The following is a 26394-nucleotide window of genomic DNA, read 5'->3' as shown; positions in this document are numbered from 1 at the left end:
AATTGATACTAATCCGTGGAACTGACTGACAATCTTTTACATCCCCTTATACTTTTCCAGTGATAATCCTCAGACGATGATGCCTTTACATGTTACAATGCTATACAAAGAAATTTTTCAAAAGATCCTAAATTGGATTATTCTTGGATATCTTGGTTTCCAGAATTTTTATAATTTTTTTAATAAGGCACTACCTATGCATCTCCTACATTAAAAAATGACAGCTATTACTATTAAATAACTTTATACATTGTTATTCTTGTCAGATGGTCTAGGATGTTATGAATATATTCGCTATTCTGAAACATTTTTGTTACTATTGAAAGGAATGCTCACTCACAGAACACCCTCAGAGCTTTCTGTGTGAAGTGTGGCGCTGCTGTTTGTCACCCGTCTGCAGGGCCAAGCAGCCTGCCATGTTGTCAGTAATGTGGCCACAGGCTGAGATACCACATATGCTCATTTTTGCATTTTAATTTTTAGACATCAGATATTAGAATAGAAACATTCAAATACCTTGGGGTTCCTTTTCCTATTTGCCACCCATGCTGGATTGAAGAGGCAGATAATTTTCACACTTACCTCGAGCACTTTATTAAATTATTCTCAGACTATTCCAAGGGTTTTTTCTTCACTTGAATTTCAGATATTTTTTCACACTCATTGATTTAATCCTGATTTTTAGTTTAAAATTATTCTGATCATGGTTTATATTTACAGAGGCAGTAGTCTGCTGCTATTGAATTTCTGCAGGTTTTCAGCAATGGGAAGCAATAGAGTGTATTAGTTAGGAACTTGAGTTTTAGCATCAAACAGAGCTGGTTTGAATCCAGGCTTAATGGATTACTGAATCAGTCATCCAGGGCAAGATATTTATCTTCTCTAAACTTGTTTTCTCACCTGTGAAATGAGAATGACAGTAACATTCTCCTCATAGGGTTGTGAAGATTAAATAGGGTAATGTGTAAAAATCACGTAGCACTTAAGAATGCTCAACAAATCACTCTTTTTACTAATGTTACTACCATCATCGTAATCATCATCATCATCCTTGCCTTGGCTGTCTATATAACTTATGACGAAATATTTTATCTTCTTCTGCTTACTTATTTCTATCCTGAAGAGGACTTTCTGTCAAAGGAGAAGAGTTCTCTTTAAGAGGAGTCAGCTGTGAGATGTGTAGGGAATTGGCTATGACCTTTGTAGAATGGGGATATCAATGCCTTCGTTGAAACATAGTTATGAGAATTCAATGAGACTCAATGAAATCATATATATGAACAGCAGGAGGAACACATAGTAAGTGCTCAATAAATGTGAAATTGAAGTTGTATTACCTGGAAGGCCATGCCCATCAGAGAGTCTATCTGTCTCCTCACCAGTAGGAGGCCCTATGTCCTGAATATCTTTCTTCCCATATGAACTTGAAAGCTTATCTCCTGGGGGTGGAACTCTTCAAAGAATTTCAGAAATCCTCAACTGGTGTTTCAGGCTATCTATAGCAGTGAGTCTCAACTTTAAAGCAGGGAACAAATTTATTAGAGCATAGGTTAAAATGCAAATTCTTAGAGATCTCAGATACATTAAAACTTTGGGAAGATCTTTTCTCTCTCTCTCTGTGTCTCTCTGTCTACACACACACACACACACACACACACACACACACACACTCATCCTTTGCTCAGAAATTTATACCAATTGAATTTGACTTGTCTCTGAGCTTGCCAAACATTGAGTAAAATAGTAACAACAACAAAAAAAAAAACAAACTTAAACTGAGGGCAAAATCAGAAACCACTAATCTGTTTTAATCCCTCCCTAACATTTAATTGGCTCTGAATAAAGTGTTACTTTCACATTCTGAAATGGCCCATATGACAATTGAAGGATGAGCAGATCTGGAATAACCTGTACCCTGTTATATAAAGCTCTATTAAAGCTGATGATTTCCCAAAAGAGGAAATATGAGCTTTCTCTAGAAAAGGCAGTTTTGGGTAATTTAAGGATCAGAATTTAGTCAGAATATCTCGAGCCAGACCCAAATATCAGACACTGAGTACACGGAAAACAAAAGAAAGTAAAGTAACTCAACATGAGTTGATGCTCATTACAGAAACATCAACCTGACAGGGCAAGTGCCTGCAAAACCCTGCAGTGAGCCCTCTGGGAGAACTCCTTGGGGATCCTGCAGAGACATGTGTGCGTCATATCAGGAATAGGGAGCACATACCTGGACCCAGTGCAACATATTCTGAACAGATGTTCCCGCGGGGCTCTGTGCCAAATAAACATCCAAGCGACTCTGCAAAGTAAAGAGATTATTTCTCATCTGGAGGCTAATCATATAATCACACCACAAGTAAATCTGAATATTTTTTCTCTCTCTATCTCTCTCTCTCTTTTTTTTTTTTTTTGCAATAAACAACATACCTTACTATGAAGACGTATTAACCAAAGAAGCCCATCTTTAAGAACTTCTCTTCTCTTAGCTCTATTCTTAATGTCCTGGGCAGTGTCTTTATAAAGCCCACAAAGGGCATCCCACTGGTCAAAGACAGAGGTAATGCACCTTTTCTTTCCAGCCTCACCTCAGACAGGTCCAAGAGTATAGGAGGTCAAGGGCTAAAAGCCCCAGTGACCTTCTCCTTCACCCTGTGTTAAGTCTCAAAGGACATTCCAAGAAAGTTGTTCATCATAAGACATTGGGAACAGATCTGAATGTTTCCTTTTGCTTTGTGATTTTCAAAATGTGGTAAATATTCTACAGGGCTCTTTGAAAATTTGTGGGATGTACTCCATTAAGTGTTAACCTCCATTAACACTTAGATTTCTTCTGGATTAATAAAACCTTAACTTTGTCATATTTTCAATTGCATTTTTTTTTAACATACAAAAGAGTTATTTTTCTACCAAAGTGGGCATCAGAAATATCTTGGAGCTTTAAAAAAATAGAACTACTTATGATCTACCCAAATCTATGAATTAATATCAAAATCTCTAGGGTTGAGTTCTAGACATGCATATTTTTCCAAAGTTCCACCAACACTACTATGCATCCCTCGTTATGCTCCACTAAAATAAACATCCTTGCAGGCACTGTAATATTCCACAGTCCAGTCTCCAACAGTGAGAAAAAAGGCAATCTGACTATATAAATGTACAGTGAGGGCCCCCAATGAATGTTCAAGAGTGTCATTTTGTGAAGTCTGTCTCTAGCAAACTGTTAGGTCATGTCAAGAGGGTGCTTTTGAAATTCTTGAGTTCACTTAAAGGTGTTTTTACTTACCTCTGCCTACATGATATGTTTCCATCTAAGTGATAGGCAAGCATAGTTTCCCTAGTAAATTGAGAAAGTGAGAAAGGAATGTGAAAAGGCAGTGGCTAAGTCATGCTTTGTATAAACAGCATTTTACAAATCTTGCTTGAAAGCAAAGAAAGTGTTAATCAATGCTTTCCACTGACAGAGGGAGATGAGGCTCTGGGAGATAAACAAAGATCATCTTCGGCTTTGTCCCACCTCTGGTTTCAAACATATCTCCTCTGTAGCTGAGGAGTAAACAGTAGCTTCCTCTCTTTCCCCATCCCACTTTTCCAGTCAGCTAATTGTAACTAAGAAAGGAAAGGATCTCAGTTAAGTTGGAAGGGACTCAACAAGAAGCTCAACACATCCCTTGAACAGTGAATATGTGGCTATCATTGAAGAGCCACCCCTTTATCCCTTTGGATTAAAAAAGTAGGTGGTTCACAAAATGACTTTTGCCAAATCACTTATGAAAGTGGAAAACTGGTTTAAAAAAATACAAATGCCTGGGCTCTCTCCCTGAAATTCTACTTCAGTAAGTCTGAGATAGGGCTCAGGCACTGCAAGTTAAATTTCAAAACCATAGCCTTAATCTAAGTGAAGGACATTTCAATGGTGGCACTTCGGCCAACAGCAAGTGTTGGTGAGAATTTTCAGTGGCAAAACCTTCTTCTCAAGTCCTCTGACTAAAGCAGGCGGATTCTCAGCCTTGGTTGGAAGCCGTGAACATATAATTACATTCCAGGAGACAATAAGGAGACCTTGACATGTGGTTTCCACGCAATTCAGAATGAACTCTTCTCACCTCTGTGCAACAAAACAATTGCTTTCCTGGATCTGTCTGCTTACACGTACCATGTTTAAGTTTTTTTGATCGAATCCACTTAAAGTAAACAGGAACTTGCTGCAAATATGACGAAATAGCTTCCGGTTGCACACCTTGGTGGCAATGAAGTGGTCAAAAAATGTATGAGGATAGAACATCTTTTCACCAAATAACACCTGCAAGATTGATTTAAGACATCATCAAATTTCATGGATGCGGATGTCAAGAGTGGAGAATGAATGGCAATTCAGACGAGGACTGGATGGAAGGCAACATCTGATGAGTACTAGTCCTCAGGGAAACCAAGATGCATGTTAAATTTTGTCTTTGTAGTTCTCCCAACCCAACTTTGTGTCCCTCCCAAGCCGCCTTTTGACGTCTTTTCCCAAGACCCTTTACTTGGGGTATTTTTTGGAATGCCCCCTGAGAAACCAGTCCCCGTAGGAAATTAGTAAGACTTTGGAGTCAGGCATACTTTGGCTTGCTTCTGGACTGTGTCTCATGTACCGTAGGAATGTATTTAATTTCTATTACCCTGAATTTTCTCAACTACAAAATGGAAAATTAATATCTACTAATTAGGACTGTTGTGAAGACAGCAGGTCATGTTTAAAAAGCACCCAGCAGGGGCTGGTCTGGCGGTGTAATGGTTAAGTTCACATTCTCTGCTTCGGCGGCCCAGAGTTTGAAGGCCTGGATCCTGGGTGTAGACATACACAACGCTCATTAAGCCATGCTGTGGTGTTGTCCCACATACAAAATAGAGGACGATTGGCACACGTATTAACTCAGGGCCAATTGTCCTCACTAAAAAAAATAAATAAAATAAAAGGCACCTAGTATAGTTTCTGGAACCTAGTAAACATTTCCCAAACCAATAACTATTATTATAATTAGTGACTGATACAGACTTAATGAGACATTTGTTCCAGAATCTTTTAACGAACTCGTTCTAGAGGCAAAAGACTAACTCAAAGAAATAAATCTCTACTAGTGAAATTTCAGGCAATGTGGCTAGTGAGTGGGACTTATCTTTTGAATTTTAGGAATCCTTCAAATTATAACATAAATTCATATGTAATCCCTGTGCGTATAAGTCCATTCTTGCCTTTGTTTCACAATAACTAGTTTTATAATCTTAGGATAATAAACTAGATGTAAAGGTGAAAATATTTTTGTTTTACTTCTTAAAACTTTTGGAAACAGCCATTTATGGTAAAAAACTGGCATATCTTTTTCCTGGAATCCTTTATTAACTGGCAATTACAACTAAAGGACAATAAGTAGCATTTATTTTTATTGTACTAATGTACCACAAGATTTTATACTATCTTTGGTAAACTAGATTCAGTAAATTCCTACTAGGTATAATTTGTTGAATTCTGAGTTTGAAAAATGGTTATCTCATATGGTCAAATATTAACTGCATTTAATGGAATATTTGATATTCCATGAAATATTTGATATGCCATGGAATATTTATGGAATATAAGATATACTATGACTTCATATACCCCTTCATGCCAGAGAGTGGGAGGGAGGAATGGATGGAAGGAAGGAGGGAGAGAGAAGCTACAATATGTTAAACTAGTTCAAATCATACTTCTTTAGGTCTGCAAAGCAATAATTAACCATTGCAAACATTATCTAATTCCTTCTGGCCACTCATTCATTTTGTCACAATCACTAAGACCCTTGGACAATATATCAGATAATTTAATTAATCCACCTATCAAATTGTAACTCTTCTTGTGTAACTTTCTGTGTGATAATTTAATAGTAGCAGCAGGAGACAGAATGAACTTGTCTTTTAAAAGAATGTTGACATCTATTCTGTGTTCTCGGGTGTGATGACCTAAATAGATCACCACATGAATAAGTAATTAAAGTAGAAGGTAAGATCTGATTTTAATCAATGAATATTTTTAGTTTTCATTTATCAATATCTTCGTCATCCACACTTGGCAGAAAATCCATGTGAAAGGAAGTTCATAGAAGTAATCAACCGTGACAATATGATGTGAAAGAATAGTTTACATCTACCACAAGAGTTTACACCTACCTTGTTCTTTGTTCTGATAGTTGGCTTTCCCAAATACAGGGTGAACTAGCATGACAGTCTCTGATTTCACTTCATCTCTATATCCATACATGAGTGACTCAGCAAAACTACCATACATTTACCCAAGGATGAATAATTGCTTCTTTACCCTAACTTAGAAGAGAGGACAGTAATACAGGCCAGCCAGCCATATAACACCCACTTGCAGAGTGGCAAACATGTTGACTTGTAGATGTAATTCCAAGTTGGTTCTGGAGGCCGCATGTTTGTCACATAACAGCATGGAGATAGGTTTTTTCTGTTAGCTCTTTTGGTACCTTTGTTAGAATTAGAAATGGTACCCCTTCTTCTGGGCACATGGCCCCGTGCCAGGGCCCATGGCTTGCTGGATTCAGCCCTCAACAGTTTGCTGTGCTGGGCACCCTTGTGCACGGCTGCATAAAGATCCAGGACTAACTTCTTTAGCTTGACATTGAAAAGTTGAGGAAATGGCAACATACAAGAAAGAGCACTGACCATGGATGGCCTGTTGAGACTCTGCCACCCATTAGCTGGGTGATTTGGAACAGGCTGCTTAGCATCTCTAAGCCTCAGGTTCTTCTTTTAAGAATTGGAGGCAATACCAACAATCCTTATTATTGTATATAGCATAAAAAACGCAAAGGGTCAAGGCAAGCTATAGGTCAGAAAAAACAGAGAAAGAACACCAAGGCATAAATGCTCAGGGGTAGAACAAGGGATGGGAGGGGAAGAAAGGATAAATAAACAGGAGATCTGAAACACCATGTGCTGAGCCTTTGAATCTAAAATAAACTCAATTAATAATACTAGATAATATTTATTGAGCACCTTCTATAAGCCAGGTACAATGCTTAAACATATATTATCTCGGTGAATCTCTCAAAGAACTTGACAAATTCTACCTGGGTTGTTTGTTTATTTATTTACAACTTTATTGAGGAATAATTGACACCACAAGACATTAAATGTCTTATAAATGAAAGTTTGTACCCTTTGACCTACATTAGGAAGGAAATAGGGAAATCCTTATTTCCCCCTCCTTCAGCCCCTGGCAACCACCATTCTATTCTCTGTTTCTATGAAATTGGCTTTAAAAAATTAGATTCCACATATAGGTGATTCGGTACGTTATCTATCTTTCTCTGCCTGGCTTATTTCATTTAGCATTATGTCCTCCAGGTTCACCCATGTTGTCACAAGTGGCAGTATTTCCTTCTTTTCTTTTGGCTTTTTTATGTTCTTTTTAATTTTTCCGTTTTAATTTGTTGAGGAACCTCTCTACTGTTCTCCATAAGGGCTGTACGAATTTACATTTCCACTGAAAGTGTATAATGGTTTCCTTTCTCCATGCCCTTGCCAACATTTGTTCTTTCTTTTCTTTTTGATAATAGCCATTCTAATAGGTGTGAGGTGATATCTTATTGTGGTTTTGATTTGTGTTTCCCTGATGGTTAGTGATGTTAAGCACCTTTTTATGTACCTGTTGGCCATCTATCTGTCTTCTTTGGAAAAATGTGTATTCTGGTCCTTTGCCCATTTTTTAATTGGATCACTTGCTTTTTTGCTACTGAGTTGTAAGAGTTCTTTACATATTTTTGACATTAACCTCTTATCAGATACATGATTTGTATATATTTTCTCCCGTTAGATAGGTTGCCTTTTCAATATATTTATTGTTTCCTTTGCTGTGCAGAAGCTTTTTAGTTAGTCCACTTGTTTATTTTTGGTTTTACTGCCTCTGCTTTTGGTGTCTTATACAAAAAATCATTGGCAAGACCAATGTCTAGGAGCTTTTCCCATGTGTTTTCTTCCAGGAGTTTTATGGTTTCAAGTCTTAACATTAAAGTCTTTAATCCATTTCAAGTTAATTTTTGTGAGTGGTGTAACATAGGGGTCCAGTTTCTTTCTTTTGCATGTGGCTGTCCAGTTATCCCAATACAATTTATTGAAGAGACTATCATTTCTCCACTGTTTTTTCATGGTGCCCTCGTCAAAGATTAGTTGACCATAAGCATGAGTTTATTTCTGGGCTCTCAATTCTGTTCCACACTTCTATATGACTGTTTTCATGCCAGTACCATACTGTATGATCACTATAGCTTTGTAATATAGTTTGAAATCAGGAAGTGTGATGCCTCCACCTTTATCCTTCTTTCTCAAGTTTGGTTTAGCTATTCGGGGTCTTTTTGGTTCTAAAAAAATTTTAGGATAGTTTTTTCTATTTCTATGAAAAATGCCATTGGAATTTTGATAAGGATTGCATTGAATCTGTAGATCATTTTGGGTAGTATGGATATTTTAGCATAATATTGATTCTTCCAATCCATGAACGTGGAATATCTTTCCATCTATTTGTGTCTTTTTCGATTTCTTTCATTAATGTCTTATAGTTTTCAGTATACAGGTCTTTCACCTCCTTGGTTAAACGTATTCCTATATATTTTGTTGTTTTTGATGCTATTGTAAGTGGAATTGCTTTCTTAATTTCTCTTTCAGATAGTTTGTTAGAGTGTAGAAACATATCTGATTTTTCTATGTTGATTTTATATCCCACAACTTTTATGAATTCTTTCATTAGTTCTGAAGTGTTTTGGTGGAATCTTTAGGGTGTTTTTTAAATATAAGATCATGTCATCTGCAAACAGATAATTTTACTTCTTCCAATGAAGCCATCTGGTCCTGGGATTTTATTTTTTGAGAGATTTTTGATTACTGATTCAATCCCTCTGGTCATTATTTGTCTGTTCAGATTTTCTCTTACTTCATAATTCAGTCTTGGTAAATTATATGTTTCTAGGAATGACATTTCTCATAAATCATCTAATTCTTTCATGTATAATTATTCATAGCAGTCCCGTGACGCTCCGTATATCTATAGTATCAATTGTAATGTTTCCTCTTTCATTTGTAATTTTATTTATTTGAGCCTTCTGTCTTTTTCGTTAGTTACTTTAGCTAAGGTTTGTCAATTTTGTTTATCTTTTCAAAGAAACCAACTCTCTGTTTAATTGATCTTTCCTATTGTATTTCTAGTCTATTTAATTTATTTCTGCTTTAATATTTATTATTTCCTTCCTTCTGCTAACTTCGGGCTTAGTTTGTTCTTTTTGTAGTTCTTTGAGGTATAAGATTAGGTTGTTTATTTTCTTAATGGAGGCATCTATTGTTATAAATTTCCCTCTTAGAATTGCATCGCACAGTTTTGGTATGCTATGTTTCCATTTTTGTTTGTCTCAAGATATTTTTTGATTTCTTCTTTGACCCATTAGTTGTTCAGGAGTATGTTGTTTATTTTACACATATTTGTAAATATTCCAGATTTTCTCCTGTTATTGATTTCTAGTTTCATACTATTGTATTCAGGAAAGATACTTGGTGTCTTTTCAATCTTCTTAAATTTGTTAAGACTTTTTTGTGACCTAATGTATGATCTATCCTGAAAAATATTCCAAGTGCGCTTAAGAAGAATTGTACTCTGTTGCAGTTGGATGGAATATTTGCATATGCCTGTTAGGTCCATTAGTCTAAAGTTAAGTTCAGGTCTAAAGTTAAGTTCAAGTCTATTACTCCCTTGTTGATTTTCTCTCTGGATGATCTGTCCATTGTTGAAAGTGGAGTATTGAAATCTCCTACAGTTATTGCATTGATGTCTGTTTCTGTCTTCAGATCTATTAATAATTGTTTAATATATTTAGGTAGTCTAATATTGGGTACATATGTATTTACAATTGTTATATCCTTTTGATGAATTGACCCTTTTATCATTATATGATGATCTAGTTTGTCTCTTGTTAACCATTTTTGACTTAAAGTTTATGTTGTCTGATATAAGTATATCTACCCTTGCTGTTTTGGTTTCCATTTGTATGGAATACTTTTTTCCATCCCTTCATTTTGAGCCTATGTGTGTCCTTGAAGTTGATTGAGCCTCTTGTAGGCAGCATATAGTTGAGTCTTGTTTTTAATTCATTCAATCACTATGTCCTTTAATTGGAGTATTTAAACCATTTACATTTAGAGTAATTATTGATAAGTAAGGACTTACTATCGCTGTTTTGCTGTATTCTGATGGTTTTGCCATTCCTCTGTTCCTTTCTTCCTCTTTTGCAGTCTTTCTTTGTGAATTGATGATTTTTTTTTAGTGGTTGTAGTCGTTGATTCTTTTCTCTTTATCATTTTTATAACTATTATAAGTTTTTGCTTTGTGATTACCATGAGGCTTTTATAATACGTCTTATAATTTTACCAGTCTATTTCAAACTGAAAATACTTAACTTCAATTGCATAAAAAAGTTCTACACATTTACTTATGCCCCCTCACATTTTATGTTGTTGATGTCACAATTTACATCTTTTTATATTATGTATCCATTAATAGAATATTGTAGCTATAGTTATTTTTAACACTTTTATCTTTTAACCTACACACTAGAGTTCAAAGTGGTTTACACACCACCATTGCAGTATTAGAGTATTTTGAATTTGACTATATATTTACCTTTGCCGCTGAATTATATATTTTCTTAAGTTTTCATGTCACTGATTAGCATACTTTTGTTTCAGCTTGAAGAACTCCCTGTAGCATTTCTTTCAGGCAGGTCTAGTGGTGAAAAATTCCCTCAGCTTTTGTTTGTCTGGGAAAGTATTTATCTCTCCTTTATTTCTGAAGGACGATTTTGCTGGGTAAAGTATTCTTGGTTGGCAGTATTTTTCTTTGAGCACTTTAAATATATCATCCCTTGCTCTCCTGGCTTGCAAGATCTCTGCTGATAAATCTGCTGATAGCTTTATTGGGATTCCCTTATATGTGATGAGTCTTTTTCCTCTTGCTGTTTTCAAAATTCTGTTTTATCTTCAATTTTTGAGAGTTTGATTTTATGTGTCTTGGAGAAGATCTCTTTGGATTGAACCTTTGGGGTTTTCTGAGTTTCATGTACCTGGATGACCATATCTACCCAGATTTGGGAAGTTTTCAGCTGTTTTTTCTTTAAGTAAGCTTTATTCCCCTTTCTTCCTCTCTTTTCTTTCTGGAACTCCCATAATGGAAATATTGTTTTGTTTGTGGTGTCCCATAATTTACATAGGCTTTCTTCACTCTTTTTCATTCTTATTTCTTTTTTCTCCTCTGACTAGACAATATCAAGAGGTCTGTCTTCAAGTTGACAGATTCTGTCTTCTTGATTGAGATTCTGTCTTCTTGACTGAGACTGCTGTTGAAGCTCTCATCCATTTTTTATTTCATTCATTTTATTCTTTAGCTCTAGAATTTGTTTGGTTCTTTCTTATGATCTCTATCTCTTTGTTGAATTTCTCATTCATTCATGCATCCTTCTCCTAGTTCATTGAGTTGTCTATCTGTGTTTCCTTGAATCTTGCTGAGCTTTCTTAAAATAATTATTTTGAATTTTTTTTCAGGTAACTCATAGATCTCCATTTCTTTGGGTTCAGTTCCTAGAAAATTATTGCATTCCTTTGGTGGTGTCATGTTTCTTTGTTTTTGTGTTTCTAACAGCTTTGTGTTGATATCTGCATGTTTGAGGGAGCATTCACCTCTGCCAGCCTTTTCAAACTGGCTTCAGTGGGAAAGACTTTCACCTGAAGGTGGTTGTGATGGCACCAGCTCATAGGGTGTAGTGTCTTGGTTCCAGGGAGATCCCAGTGGTAGCCTCTGTGCAGCTCCACCAGTTCCAACAGTAGTGAAGACTGTGGGGATCTTCACTGGCCAAGACTATGGAGGTCCTGCAGGTGGTAGTAGTGGCTAGAGTTATTGTATTCTTCAGTGACAAAGGCTGTTGATATCCTCTGTTCCTTTTTGCCCGTGAAACAAAGCTCTAGCTGAGGGTATCTTTCTTGGTGCCAGGTCTGGTGTACTGGTACTCAGCAGTAGCAAAGCCAGCATTCTGAGTTCAGAACTACCATGGCACCTAGGCCAGGGCACAGCTGCACTTGCTGTGGTGGTGATGCCAGTGTCTGAGATGCAGGCATGTGCAGATCTCCTATGGACCTGGAGTCTGGGTCTCTGGTGTTTTCTGTAGTGACACAAGCCCTGGGGTGGAGGAGAGGTTGGGACAGTCAGCAGCAGAATGGACCTAGGGATGAGAGGGTGGCTTGGGCCCAGGTGGCAGGATGAAGCAGAAGCATGCCTTAGGAATGGCAGATCAAAGTCCCAACTCTGGCTCCAAGGGGCAGATGCAGAGCAGCTTGGCCCTAGTGATGCTGGGTCAAGGTCTAACTCAGGACGCAAGGGCCAGAGCACAGAGTAGCAGCAGTGTGACCCTGGTAATGGTCAATCAAAGCCATAACTTGGGACCCAGGAGGTAGGGGGCAATGGAGTGGCAGCTCCAGTTCCACACATGGCAAGGCACTGTGATATCTTGATCCCAGAGTGTAGGGCATAGAAGCAACTGGGGCCACTGGGAACAGGTCTCACCTCAGTGACAGCTCCACCCCTGGGGAGGAGATACAGCAATGAGGATTCCAAGCAGCTCTTCAGCTGGGTTCAGCACTGTTGAAGACTGTGAGGATCCTTGATAGCAAAAGCTGCAAGTGTCCACAGTAATAATGAGCCCTGTGGGGGTTTTCCGCTCTCCTTTCTCCTATGGGATAAAATCCCTCTGAGAGGATCCCTCTTGGTGCTGAGCTGCTCTATATTGTGGGATAGGGTGGTGCAGGTAAAATGCTGTCTGTGCTTTTCTGTGCAGCCATCCTTGGTTTTTGAGCTCCCCAGGGTTTCTGCTGCTACTTTGTTATAGTCTGGGGCTTTCCCAGAGCTATTTCTGTCAGCTCACAGTTGTTTATTTATTGTTTTTGTTGTTTTTGTGGGAGAGACAAGTGTTGGAAACTCCTAACATGCCATCTTGCTGACATCAGAACTTCAAATTCTACCAATTTTATAAGCGTGAAAACTGAGGCTTAGAATAGTTAAATAACTTGCCCAAGGTCACAAAGGGCAGGAAGCAGAGGCAGAATGTAAACTTGATTCTGTCTGACTCAAGCCCTTATGTCAGTGTCTAATGTGAATTGAATTGAATTGAATTGAATTGAAGGAGGGATAGGAAAGAACTGATAGTATCAATAAAAAGAATTCTCTAATCAGAGATATTAAAAGGCTCATCTCAGTCCATGATCTCTCCAGTGAAAGAGGAAGTCATTCTCCAACATGTCTGAAAACATTTAGCTAATAGGAGAGAAGAGAAAGCCCTGCATTCTCAAAGTTTATACCATGTCTATAAGGCTGTCTATCATTTCATGGTTAAATCCTGTAGATTGTATCTTCTTTTTGCACAACTCTGCTTCAGTTTCCCAATATCTGCCAGCTGAACTGTAACAATAATCCCATAACAATTCCCCTCATATTTAGCCCCTCTTGATGGCATTTACTCCCACCTACTTTCATTTGGTTACCAGGAGAATCTTTCCAAAAAAGAGCATTATGCATGTCATTTTTTTGTGCAAATACCTTCCATGGTCATCCATTACCTATAGAATAAATTCCAAATTTATTAACTTGGCATTCAAATGTTTTCATAATCTACTCCTACATTTCCAATATTCTTTCTCATACTCATCTTCACAAATTTAAAGCCCTAATAAAGTCAGTTCCATGAGGTTTCCCATGGCTTGAACTTCGCCATTGCAATGTTGATCATATTTCCCTCTTGGTTTGGAAAGACTTTCTACAGCACCCTGTGTATTGAAATCTTGTCTTTAAGCCCAAACTCAAATGCCATTTCATCCAAGAGGTCTTCTGTGATTCCAACAATTAGAAACATTTTCACTTTTCTCTGAATTTGTCTAGCAATTTCTTTGCTCTATCATCAAGATGATGCCAGAATTTCTATTAGAAATTAGTGGGCCATATGTGTACCTCCTCTATTGGAGTTACAGCCGTTTTAAGGCAGTAGTTCCAAAAATACAAATCTAATCAATCCATTTCTCTGCTTCACATTCTTCAAAGGCTTCCCATCACCACCAGAACAAATCTAAATTCCTTAACATGACTTAATTGCTTTCCATTAACTGTCCCCTACTCTCTCCCTAGTTGAGTCTTCCACCACTCTCACATACACTCTCATTTTCAGTCATACCAATTGGCCGAAAAGTCTCTTTATAGACATAGCTGTTTCCTGATGCTATGCTTTTGAAATAGTAGCTCCTAGATATCTCTTCGGAGAATTGAACTGAACTGCGCTATACCACAGGCATGTCAAAATATATGGAAGGTTGAAGTAGAGCTGTGCAAATTGGGGAGAATGGAAAGATTCCACCATCTCAAAATATCTCTTAACTGTGTGGAATACTGAAATAATTTAACAAGAGGTCCAATATTGTTCACCCAATATTGTGGGACCAGGCTGGAATGAAATCTGTATAGTGTAAGAGACCCAAGTACTAAGAGGGAAGTGTGAGCATTTTCCATGTTGTTCTGATAGCTTTCCTGCTACTGTCTTTCTGGGTTGTATAGGTATGGAATTGAATCACTATGGGCTACTTTTCTTGTCTCTCACCAACCAGAATCCCTGGCTTCTATAAAAATTGTTTCACTTTCATATGCTTTCACTGAAATCACTGAACAATATTATCACCTCCAGTCTGCCATGGGAGAAATCCGTGTTAATATGCAACAAGAAAACACACCAACCCACATAGACCAATTCTCCTTGACTGAGTAAATTATCAACTTACTTAGCTGTCAGCTAGCAGAAAGAATCTGAGGTCTAGGATACGCCTAGGTTTTGAGGAGTTGACAGACTGACAATCTGTGAAGTGTGGGCAATTGAGCAAGGTTGGACTTTTAGTGATGGGGGAAGTATGTTCTATGAAAATCAGGACAGTAATAATGGTAGCTGACATTTATTAAAGGCATACAATGTGCAAGACCTGTCTCTAGAGGATTTACATGTATGAACTCACTTAATCGTCACAGCATCTCTAAAAGTAGAGACTATTGTTATCTCTACTTTATAAACGAAAAAAATGATTCCCAGAACACTTAAAGTCTTGATTAAATTCACCCAGCTAGCGAGGATTCATACCCATGCCATCTGGCACCATGCTGTGATCTCAACTACTACACTATACTGCCCCTGAAAAACTAGAGAGCATTGGAGAGAAATTTAACCTACTAGATTAAACAAATCAATCAATCAAATCAGGTCTTGCTTTATCTGTGATTGAGGAATGACACAGTAGAGAAGCCTCTAGACATAGATGAAGACAACAGGACAGAATGGCATCAGTGTCAGCTCTCTAAACCCTATTGGTAGAATTGTACATCAGTAAACTCACATGGATCCCTTGAGCATCCGTTATATTCTCAGAAGTTTGTAAAATGTCATTTGCATCAGATTCTCTTCTTTCGAAATCAGTGGAAATAGAGCTGTTATAGTTACTGCAGATTTAAACTTGAGGAATTTACATACCTTGATGACTTTTCTGGAAAGAATTGTTAATTTTTTCATAGGACTTTTAGTATATTTCACTGTGACGACTGGAGCCAATGCAAAAAATATCTTAATCCTCTTAGCCAGCTCTGGATTTGTAGAGAATGCTATGAAAGCTGAAATAGAAGAAGATACTAGTATATAGATTTAAAACAATTCTTAATTTATTTTAAATTATAGCAAAAGTAGTTATATTAAACACAAAACAAAGAATCAAAAAACTCAGAGTAAATACCATTTTTAGGGAAGGATTTTCAAATTTCTCAAGCATGGAATTGGCCAGTGCAGAATAAAGTGAGTTTCCTTCCCCTGAAGACTACAAGTCTACTTATAGAGAAGGTTGCAGAAAATGTTCAAGCATCCATTGCAGAGCATATATAGGTAAACTCCAAGGGCCATTCTAGCTTGACCATAGTCTTTAGTATCAGACAAAACTGGGCTATAATCTTGGCTTCCCATTCACTAGCTGTGTGAAAATTTAGGCAAGTTATCTCCCCTGCATGAGTTTCAGTTTTCTCTATCTGTAAATTTGGAAAATAGAATCCATATGGGACGATTCTTTGAAGGTTAAGTTATATACAGATCTTCCTTGACTTACGATAAGGTTATGTCCCGATATACCCATTGTAAGTTGAAAATATTGTAAGTTGGAAAAGCATTTAATACATCTAACCTACTGAACATCATAGCTTAGCCTAGCCTACCTTAGACGTGCGCAGAACATTTACATTAGCCTACAGTTGGGCAAAATCATCCAACACAAAGCCTATTTTATAATAAAGTGGTGGATATCTCAAGTAATTTATTGAATACTGCACTAAAAGTGAAAAACGGAATGGTTGTATGGATACAGAATCATTGTAAGTGTATCGATTGTTCACCCTCATGATCGCGTGGCTGACTGGGAGCTGTGGCTCCCTGCTGCTGCCCAGCATCACCAGAGAGGATTGTACTGCATATCACTAGCCCAGGAAAAGATCAAAATTCAAAGTATGGTTTCTACTGAATGCATATTGCTTTCGCACCATCATAAAGTTGAAAAACTGTAAGTTGAACAATCGTTAAGTTGGGGACTGTCTGTATGTATAACACTTAAAGTGTTATTTGGCATTATTACCATTGGACAGGATTTCTAAGTTCAGCCACTTATAAAATACGGGTGATAATGCTCTTAAATGTCTGTAGTTTCCAATGAGAGAATGCATGTAAGATGCATACTATAGTACAGGGACATAGAAACTTACACTAGAAATCTGATTAGAATTAAGACAGAAAATAGACTGGTGGAAATGCTGTTGGTATTGTCGATATCTCTAGCTGAATTGAGAGCTGTGAAGGAAGTGAAGTGCCTCATGGCACTGCCAACGTGGCCCCATCCACATAGACTACCCTACTCCGACATCTATTGGGAACTAAAAGTAACACTGATTGTGGCATATAATCACTGAGATTTGTAATTATCTGCTTTCTTTTTGGTGTCCCTCCCTAGACTGTGAGCTCTTTAAGGGAAAGATGCATACCATATTTATCTCTGGTTCTCCAGCAACTAACTCAGTGTCTGACAAATGTTTTCTGGGTACACAAATGAATAAATAAATACTTCTCTTTCCTTCAGCCTCATCCAGCAATCTCCAAATTCAGTCCTGGGGGAAAAATCCCTATTGACATCCTCACTTTACTTGCCAACTCAAGTTCCCAAGCTAGAGACTGCACAGAGGGGAGAAATCTTGATCCCTTTCATGAATATGGAAGAAGATCCCCTGACACTCTCAGATCACGCCTGCCCCAAACACACCAATGGTGGTGCCTTGGGAGTGGCCCACATAGTAGAGTCGCTCCTGTCCAGTTTTCTCTACGATAAAATTGATTGTGGCTGGAAGGTCATATTTAGCCATCTCATCCAAACTGCCAAAGAAAGACAACAAAATTGGAAAAAATATATCATTGTTAGGCTTGCAATATTTTTAACATATTCATTGCAGATATAAATACTTAGCTTTTGTTAAATGTAAGACTAGAATAAATATATGATATTATGCATCTGTGCAACATTTGAGAATCTTACCTTGATTGCAAGAGTAACATTGTTAAGAAACTAGAATCAGAAAAATCTGACTTGCAAACACCCACAGAGGCTTTTCTCTTAATTCTATACCAAATTCCCTTGAAAAGAAAAATTACCTGGAATGTTTATTTAAAAAACACAATAAAGCAACCAGATTTGCAGACATCAGCCCAGACAGACCAAATCAGAATTTCCAGGGAAGAGGCATATTTTTCAATCACCTCAGGCGTTTCTTTCCTGTGTGTAGTTGGGAAAACATTCACCTAGGGAATCATCATGTTATTTGCAATATTGTGATGACACTACTGCACTGGGATGTGGAATTAGGAAATGCCAAATGGCTTCCAGAAATAAGGCAGGAATGAGGCCAAGGAACAAATGGCTTTAGTGACCTTCAAGGCATGGTTCTTAGCTCTGATCTGATGCAAGTGCAGAGGTTTGTTGCTGTGACCAAGCTGGCCTGACTTCTAGGGCAGACAGTGCCCCCAGGGGCTGCTGCTGGCAACTCTGCTCTGATACTTTGTGTTCAGGCTTATTCCTTACTGCCAGGAACAGTGTTCAGCACCGCCAGCCTATGGAGGGCAGAGTTCCTTCACTATTCAGTGAATAAACATTTGAGTGTCATCTATGCATGAGGACTAGGCTCTGTCTTGGTTTATTATGAATGTCTGGTTCTCAGGATTTTCAACCAGAACCTTGTTTCTGGTTCCATTTCTTGATCACTTTCATTTTTCCTCTATAGTAAGGGTACCATATAAATTTCCTTTGGGATTCCACATTGACAAAGTGACAGTCCTGGAATTAACCTTTCTAAAGTTGACTTCTGTATTTTTATTTTTTTTTGCATATATGTTTTGCATACACACACATACCAGCAAGCGGGATTTTTTAAACAAATAACTGCAATAATAACAGTGCATTTCTTCAGAGCTTGTGAAGAAAGCCTCGATAGAGGAAAAAATATTTCTTTCTTTCTTGTGGATTCCATTGGGTGCATTTGGACAGAAAGGGAAAAATCAAAGGGTGTTCATCCATATAAATGAGCAAAGCACACACTTTATTCATTAGTAGGTTTATCTCCTTACCTGAAAGCCCAGAATTCTGGTGATTTTGGTGAAAATGTCAAGTGTTTTCTGGACCAGGTATTTCCCCGGCTGTTCCCCATCCACACATCATAACCACTATCTGCCAGAAGGAAAGCCAAGCTGTTGTTTGGCAGATTGCAAATCCAGTTACTGGCAGATGCAACTAAACCATGTTGCAAATACACAACAGGCTTTGGAGCTGCAAAACACAGGCAACAAGAATTTTGTGTCTGAATTTCCTTAGTGTCTACAAGAAAATTCTCTTTCCTGACTTCCTGTAGCATAGAAGAGAGGTTACAAGATGAAATTTGGCGCCAGGTAAACCTGGGTTCTAGTCCCTTCTGAACTACTTACTTGGGCAAGTTAATTATCTTCTCTATGTCTTGTTTTTCTCTTTGTAAAATTGGGATTATATATAGTGCATTATGTTGTTCTGTAGGTGCTGGAGTCAGATTGTCTGGTTCAAAATGTATTCTGCTATGTAATAACCCCTTTGTGCCTCAGTTAACTTATCTTTACAATAGGGAATATTAACAAATATAATCACATCGTCTAGTCATAAGAATTAAATTAGAATTAAAATACATAAATGACTGTTCAGCACAATAAATTTTCTCTATTATTATTATTCATATTAATAATGTTGTATTTCTCAAGAAGCATCTGATTACAAAAGTAAGTTTTTCCCAAAATAATAATAAAAAGAATAAAAGTGTCACTGGGTGAATGTTTACTGAATGCCAGGCACCATGCTAGATTTTACACACACTGCTTAATTTAATTTGTATGGTCAGAAAGCAAAATGCAAAGTTTTAAATGAAGTGTTATGCAATGTAAAATTGTTAATTTGAAACAAAAATCCTATTTGTAATGTAGAATTGGAATAATTTGGCTAAGAAAGAGAAGAAAAAAAAAGAAGGAAGTGGGGAAATGGTGTTGAAAACACAGAGGAGAGAGAGAAGTGACCAGGGTTTTCCTGTCTTTATAAATGGTTTGTGATGCTGTGTGGGTACCTCAGGACTGTCCCTCAGGTCACTTTTGGGACTAGATCAGCTTCCTGAGATTGGGTAGGCTAGACTGGACTCTCAGAGAGCCTTCAGCCATCTGGAATCAAGGAACTAAGAGTCTATGTCCATTTATGTACCTTTTGAGAAAACAGAAAGAAGAGGTGTTACTAATTCTGCTAAATTACTGCCAAAGAGCATTCATAGCCCAGAGCCCGTCTCTCATCATCTCTCATCTGAGCCCTCAGGCAGCTTCTCATTGTAGAGACAGCTTTCCATCTCACTCATTTTTGATACCGGCTTAACACAAGGTTGTCATAAGGGAAGCCATATCGTAGAAAAGAAAGCCATGTTGGAACTATGAATAACCCTGACTCACCAGCCCCTTTGACTCTTTGCTTTAGTTTGCCTAGATAAATAAGGGTCTGTCTCCAGGGATTTTCAGGCTCTGTAGATTTTATGGCCCCTCCCAGCTGCAATAAGATGATAACTTTGTTCTTTTGAGTTCTCTAGGAAGGTGATGGCCTCTGGACAGAGAATCTGTGCTGATATCCATGACAACTGAAAGATCTAGTGTGGTAATTCTGAGTGTGCAACACCAGGGGGTTCAACATTTCTTAACCTCCTCCCCTCTAACCCAGTGGCCTATATAACTGCTTCAAGATTCTGTGTCCCCCTTAAGATGGTTCTTTTGGACATTAGTCAGTCATCTACCCCCTTGCTAGCAAGTTGTAAGAAAAAAGCCCAACTTTATATTACAGAAAAGAGAAAAGGGGGTCCTTTCTCTCCTACCTCCTTGCCTCTTGACTATTGGCATGTCTTGTGGTAGGCAGACGACCTCCCTTGGGAGGTAACATTTTGGCAGCTACCTGGCAGGAATGATAAGAGAAAAGTTTGGGAAAACAAAGTTCTCATGAGTATTTATAAAGGTAATGGAGTTATTTGGGGGGAAGTTGGTTCTGTAAAATCTTCAACACCGTTCCATCTCCCTCTTTTTTTACAATTCTAGATTTTCTCTTTAAATGGTTAACCTTTCTGATATTGAGAAGTTTTGTTATACAACACTCCAAAGAATAAAAGGAGCTAAGAAATAAGAAAAGAAAGCAAACAGTTCTTGCCAAGTGGATCTGTAGCCACATGACTAGGAACAGAATTTGTCACCCCAAAATATGCCTTTTTGACACAAGAATTATTTTAGGCTTATTACTTTTAAGAAATAGCAGACACAGGGAAAAGCTCTGAAAACCTAATAGAAGTTACACATTTGTAAGGGAAATTTACATTTATAAGAGAAACCTCCATTTGTAAGGGCGCCTTCCTCTCTGTACCAGGTAGGAGAGGATGACTAAATTGCTAGAAACTCTTATCAATAGAGAAGGCAATGACTTTACCCTTGTTTACTGTGCTGACCTCATCCTAACAACAGAATGTTAAAGCTACTTTTCAGAGGCAGGGAGCCAGCCAGGAGTATTTGCAGAAGAGAATATTTTGATCTGCCAATGGAAACTCATCCTGCCAGTGCTTCCACATATCAGCCTGCCCTCCCTGATTCCTTAAACCTTACCCCATACCCTGGATTGGGGAGACAGAGTTGAGAGCCTGCCCTCTGTCTTCTTACCAATCAATTGCATAATAAACTTTCTTCCCTCCAAGACTGGTATACCACAGTATCGGCTTTTGTGTGCACAGGTGGAGAGAACCCTTGCTTGGTAACAGATCCCTCTACAGATATTAAACTGTATTTTAGGTGTTACCACACAAAATTGGGGTTCTCTGCCTGATGCGCATAAACAAGCCAATTAATTATGGCACCAGCCTTTGAGGGGAGAAATCAGCTTTTATTCTGCAAGATTGATCTCCAGGGAGACAGGGGGCATGTGCACTCAGAACTGTCTCCCTGATTCAGGATTCGGGATGAGATTTAAAAGGTTAGGGAGAACAGGTTGGCACGCGCAGATGCTGGTGGGACAGGTTTTGATTAGTCGGCTTCAGGTATTTACGGTAAGGTTTTAAACATTTATGATGAGGTTCTAAATATTTTGCATGAAGTGGGGAAAGAATTTCAACACTGAATCTTCCTGAATAAGGGACCCCTTGCTTCTGATAAGAGTCCAGCTTTCAATTTCTGGTCACGTCCCAGGCCTTGGGTTCTGTAGAAGGAGGATCTTTGGTTCTGAGGTTGTTTCAGGTCACAATTTCTTCTTTTGTGCATTCCCTGGCTACATGACTTTGCAGTTTTTCTGAAAGACAATCCTTAATCACTTTGTTGATAAGAGATGGGGTCTGTTCGAACTGGCTCTAAATGGGCCCATGGTTACATAGGGAGCTAGAAATGGCTGTCATTTAACTTTAGGTATAGAACTAATAAAGTCATATTTACTTAAAAAAATAAAATCCCACTGACTTGGGTAGAGAACTAATTATAAGTGAAATAACTGAAAGTTATTTTAGTAGCTGAAGCAAAAGATGATGATGATGTCAAAGCCAGGACTTGAGCAATAGTGAAGTTGAGAACTTTTCAGATGAGAGAGAAATTTAGAAGGCAAAATTGGTAGATCTTGGTGATTGGCTGGATATAGGTGGTGAGAGAGAAGAAAGTATCAAAAATTACTCCTAGGTGTCTGGTTTTTAAGCCTGGAAAGTGGTATTTCTAGAGTAAGGTCAAGTTTTCTTTTGTTTTTATGTTTGTTTGGAAGGAGGACAAAGTGATGGAGAAAAGGAAAAACTTAATAGTGTATAGGAAAATGCTTTAAAAACTCCAAGTGTTATACAAATGAAATGGATTATTAGAGGTGGAGGTGACAAGTTTCCTCCTCTAAGGGAAGAGACTAGGATCTATTTCAGAAGAAAAGCTGCCCTGATGCTGTCAATCAGCACATGTAGGAATCTCTGCTTTAGGCATTATTCCTTGCATTACAAAATAAATTCTACCTGTTCTCCTTGCACATCCTCTTCCATGAGGAATCCTGTAAATTCCGAGGACATAACCATCTTTTGTCACAACATCATACTCTTCATAAGGATAACCCCAGTGGGAAATAATCTGGCTCTGAAAGAAGGAAAAGAAAATGTATGCCTTCATGATGTTATCTCTTGATTTTTATACATACATTGAACACAGTACTTGAAGTCACAACCAACAGTTCATCTATGTATTGGGACAGACTGTAGTAGGAAAATCAGGTAACTTGAGGAGGCTTTTTAGAAGGAGGATACATGCAAAGGCATGGGTAAGGCAAAGTGGGTGACCATACATCCTGCCTTGCTTGGCTTGGTATTATTAATGCACCTTAGTTCACTCTCAGAATGTTTGACAAAAAATTATATGGTTGTCTAATGAGGGAAACCCCAGAGGACTATACAGTACCCTGTGGCTAGTAACAAGTGACCTGTTACCAACTTTCAATTTGACAGGAGGTGGAAGGAAGTGGTTACCAGACCCAGAATGAGAAAGTCAAGTAGAGAGGGCCACCCTGAGAGGAGCTGTGACCTTTAGCAGAAGGAAACAGCCTGCATAAGGTGACCATTTGGAGGGAGCCAGGGCAATAAATCAGCTGATCTCGCTCTCTTCCCTCCTTCTGATCTCCTGCTCAATATTTCCAGTGGCTGAACTGAACTTAAAATGGAAGGTCAAGGGAGCTTGTTAACCTAGTTCTGACAGGTCAGTCTCTCTTGGGCAAAGAGAAAGGTGTAAATAATAGAGAGTAGATCTAGAGTGGTAAACGGAATATACCCCATCCACAGATACACAAGGAAGAGGGGAACTACTATTTAATGGTCATCTTCTGCATAGGTGATGGTTTATATCCTCTGTTTTATTAATCCTTGCAACAGGCCTTTGAGATAGAATTGTACCCATTTTACAGTTGAGAAAACTGAATTTTAGGAAGATTAATAATCTTTCCAAGATTGTACACTAGGAAGAGATAGGTACAAAATTTAAGCAAAAGTAAGTTTAGCTCCAAAGCATATGCCTTCTCTGCAGGATTAGGCGTTTGCCCGTGCCAGGCACACAAGAGGTGTCTCCATATTATGGGGCTATAGAAAGCAGTGGTTATGAGTCCACACTCTAGAGATAAACTGTATGGTATTGAATGCCAGCTCTTCCTCTTATTAGCTATGTAACTTTGTACAAGTTACTTAATCCTTTTGTGCCTCATTTTTCTCCACTATAAAATAAAGATAATAATAGTATTTCTTCACAGATTTGCTGTGAGGATTATACATAAAGTATCTAGAACAGTGCCTGCCACAAAGTAAGTGCTCTATAAATGTTTATTATTGTTATTATCATTATAGAATAATTAAGAGCCAAAAAGCACCCATACCAGGCAGAAAGAAAATGTGTGTGAATATGGGAAGAAGAAGAAAATTTGAATTTGAGGACATATATTCTTGGACTGTGAGTTCAGCAGTGTGGTAGGAAGTTAGGGGTACCAGCTGGACACTTTGGAGAGAGGAACAAGAAGAGATGCTCATTAAAAAACTTTGACAGTTACACTCTTAAAGTTCTAATACCAACTTGGGTCTGGGTGAGGACATCAATGGTGCACAATGTATACAGGAATATGGAATATCCCATTGCAATGAAGCCTATAGTGGAGATTTGTCATTCACTTTTGTTTTGGTTTTGTTTTATTGTTTTTTTCTTTGCTTAGCACTATTCCATTGTACTCTTTTCCATTCCATTCTATTCCATTCCTCTTCTGGTATGAATTCCTTCATGTTAAGATACTTTTATTTATAAGCAACCAAAATCAATTCTGGTTTACTAAACTAAAAAAGTACACTGCTATAGCTCACAAATAAAAAAAAAAAAACTGCTCTAGAAAAAGCTTCAGAAAGAACTCAAGGATACTCTATAGAGATGATCAGTATGAACCCATGAACCTGCTCTTCAGGAAACCACCATCAGATGGTAGCTCAAACTGTCAGGAGAGGGAACATTACTGCCCAAGCTTGGGTCAGGTCCTTCAACTCTTAGATTAGTTAGCCATACCAAGAACAGAGGAGGACGCACAGACTCAGTTTAGAATTGTTGAAAACTAGACAGGCACCCCAATTATATCTAAAATGATGATAAATTAATAACCTCTTATCTTAATTTTTTTCCCTTAATGAATGACTTACAATATTCATATTGGCTTCAGGATTTGTGATGCTTCCTCTCTTGTGATAACCATATACAGGTCCAAGAAGAAGCATCCAGCATGCTGATGCTAAAAGCTGCCACATTTTGGGTCTGCCTGGAAAAGGAAATATTAATATATTTGTCATCAAAGAGAATTCTAAAAGTGAAAATTGGTGTAATCTTTCTATAACACTACTGCAGGAGGGAGTAGAAACATGCTTCTAGGTTGTGCTTGAACAAGTAATATACTTAATTATTCAAGACTACCCCCTGAAAAATCTGAAATTTCACTTTTTAATAAGAAAAGAAAGAAAGGAAGGAAAAAAAGAAGAAAGGAAGGAAAGAAGAAAGGAAGAAACCAACATCAATTAAGTGTTCAATAGCTAATTGGACAAAAGAAGCGAATGTATAATTTGCAGAAAAAGAAATATAATGGCCAATATATTAGTCAAAGCACATTTAATATATCTAGTTATCAGTTAAATTAGTACTTTTATTCTGATAATGGAGTGAGCATTGGCACAACCTGTATGGAAAGAAATTTATTAACATGTCTTGCAAATTTTAAAATATTCATACACTTCGCTCAGTAATTCTATTTCCAAGAGTCTATCCAAAAGAAAAATAATATTTATGTAAGTATCATGTATAAAATTGTTCCTTATTGTACCTCTTAACATAGTGAATTTTTCCACAATATGAGGTTGGTAAATTATAGGTGAGGAAGAATGGAATTATTCAGCCACCAAGTATTACGTTTATGTGTGATATGTGAAATTCCTGTAATGTGATATTAAGGGAAAACAATGTAAATTGTGCATATCTTTTGAGCTCAGTGATAAAAAAATTATAAAGGTAAAAAAGACTAAGCACCAAATTTTAATTATGGTTACATCTAGATAGTGAATATTTGGGTGATTATTATCTCATTTTTAAAAGATTTTCCATATTTTCTAAATTTTCTATATTTAATATTACTTTATCCTAAGAAAGGAGTTACTTTTCAAATAGAAAATTGTGAAAATTATGGGGGAAAAAGGATGTATAGTCTTCTTTTGTCTTTGAAACTATGTAAGTTTAAAAACAACAACAGACAAATAAACAACAACTGCAAAAATGACAGAGGGGGACATTTTACAGAAGACCTCCCATTTACTACCGTCTTTACATGATGAAGATCTTCAAATTGTGTTAGAAAACACACTCTATCTGCTAACCTGTTCTGTTTTCTTCTAGGAAGTGATAAAGACAAAATTTAAGCCAAAGTAAATTTAGCTCCAAAGCATATGCCCATCCCACAGGATCAAGCATTTGCCCACACCAGGCTGGTGTGGGTATATTATGGGCTATACAAAGCAGAGCAGTCACTTCTCTCCCTTCTCTGTGTTTTCAACACCACTTCCCCCACATCCTTCTTTTTCTTTTCTCCTTCCTAGTCAAAGTGTTACAATTCTAC

The 26394-nt window shown here is 37.6% G+C and overlaps 1 protein-coding gene across 4 annotated transcripts in view; it reads right to left on the bottom strand.

Annotated features, from left to right (window-relative positions):
* Nucleotides 1–26394, bottom strand: part of LOC131407221 (lipase member K) — a 48567-nt gene that overhangs the window by 5072 nt on the left and 17101 nt on the right. For 2 of the 4 annotated variants that reach the window (XM_058543474.1, XM_058543471.1), the window contains exons 2-8: nt 24938–25053; nt 22739–22856; nt 18804–19002; nt 17449–17558; nt 15633–15769; nt 4157–4303; nt 2231–2302 (exon numbers count right to left, since the gene is read on the bottom strand). In XM_058543474.1, the coding sequence (XP_058399457.1) occupies nt 2231–2302; nt 4157–4303; nt 15633–15769; nt 17449–17558; nt 18804–19002; nt 22739–22856; nt 24938–25042 (888 nt within the window). In that variant the 5' untranslated portion in view covers nt 25043–25053. The remainder of the gene's footprint in view (nt 1–2230; nt 2303–4156; nt 4304–15632; nt 15770–17448; nt 17559–18803; nt 19003–22738; nt 22857–24937; nt 25054–26394) is intronic. The other 2 variants (XM_058543472.1, XM_058543473.1) reach the window with 2 other exon arrangements.

This window comes from Diceros bicornis, chromosome 6 (assembly GCF_020826845.1).
Source record: "Diceros bicornis minor isolate mBicDic1 chromosome 6, mDicBic1.mat.cur, whole genome shotgun sequence".
NCBI lineage: Eukaryota > Metazoa > Chordata > Mammalia > Perissodactyla > Rhinocerotidae > Diceros > Diceros bicornis.
Note: the sequence above shows the minus strand (reverse complement) of the source record. Positions and strands in the feature narration are given on the sequence as shown.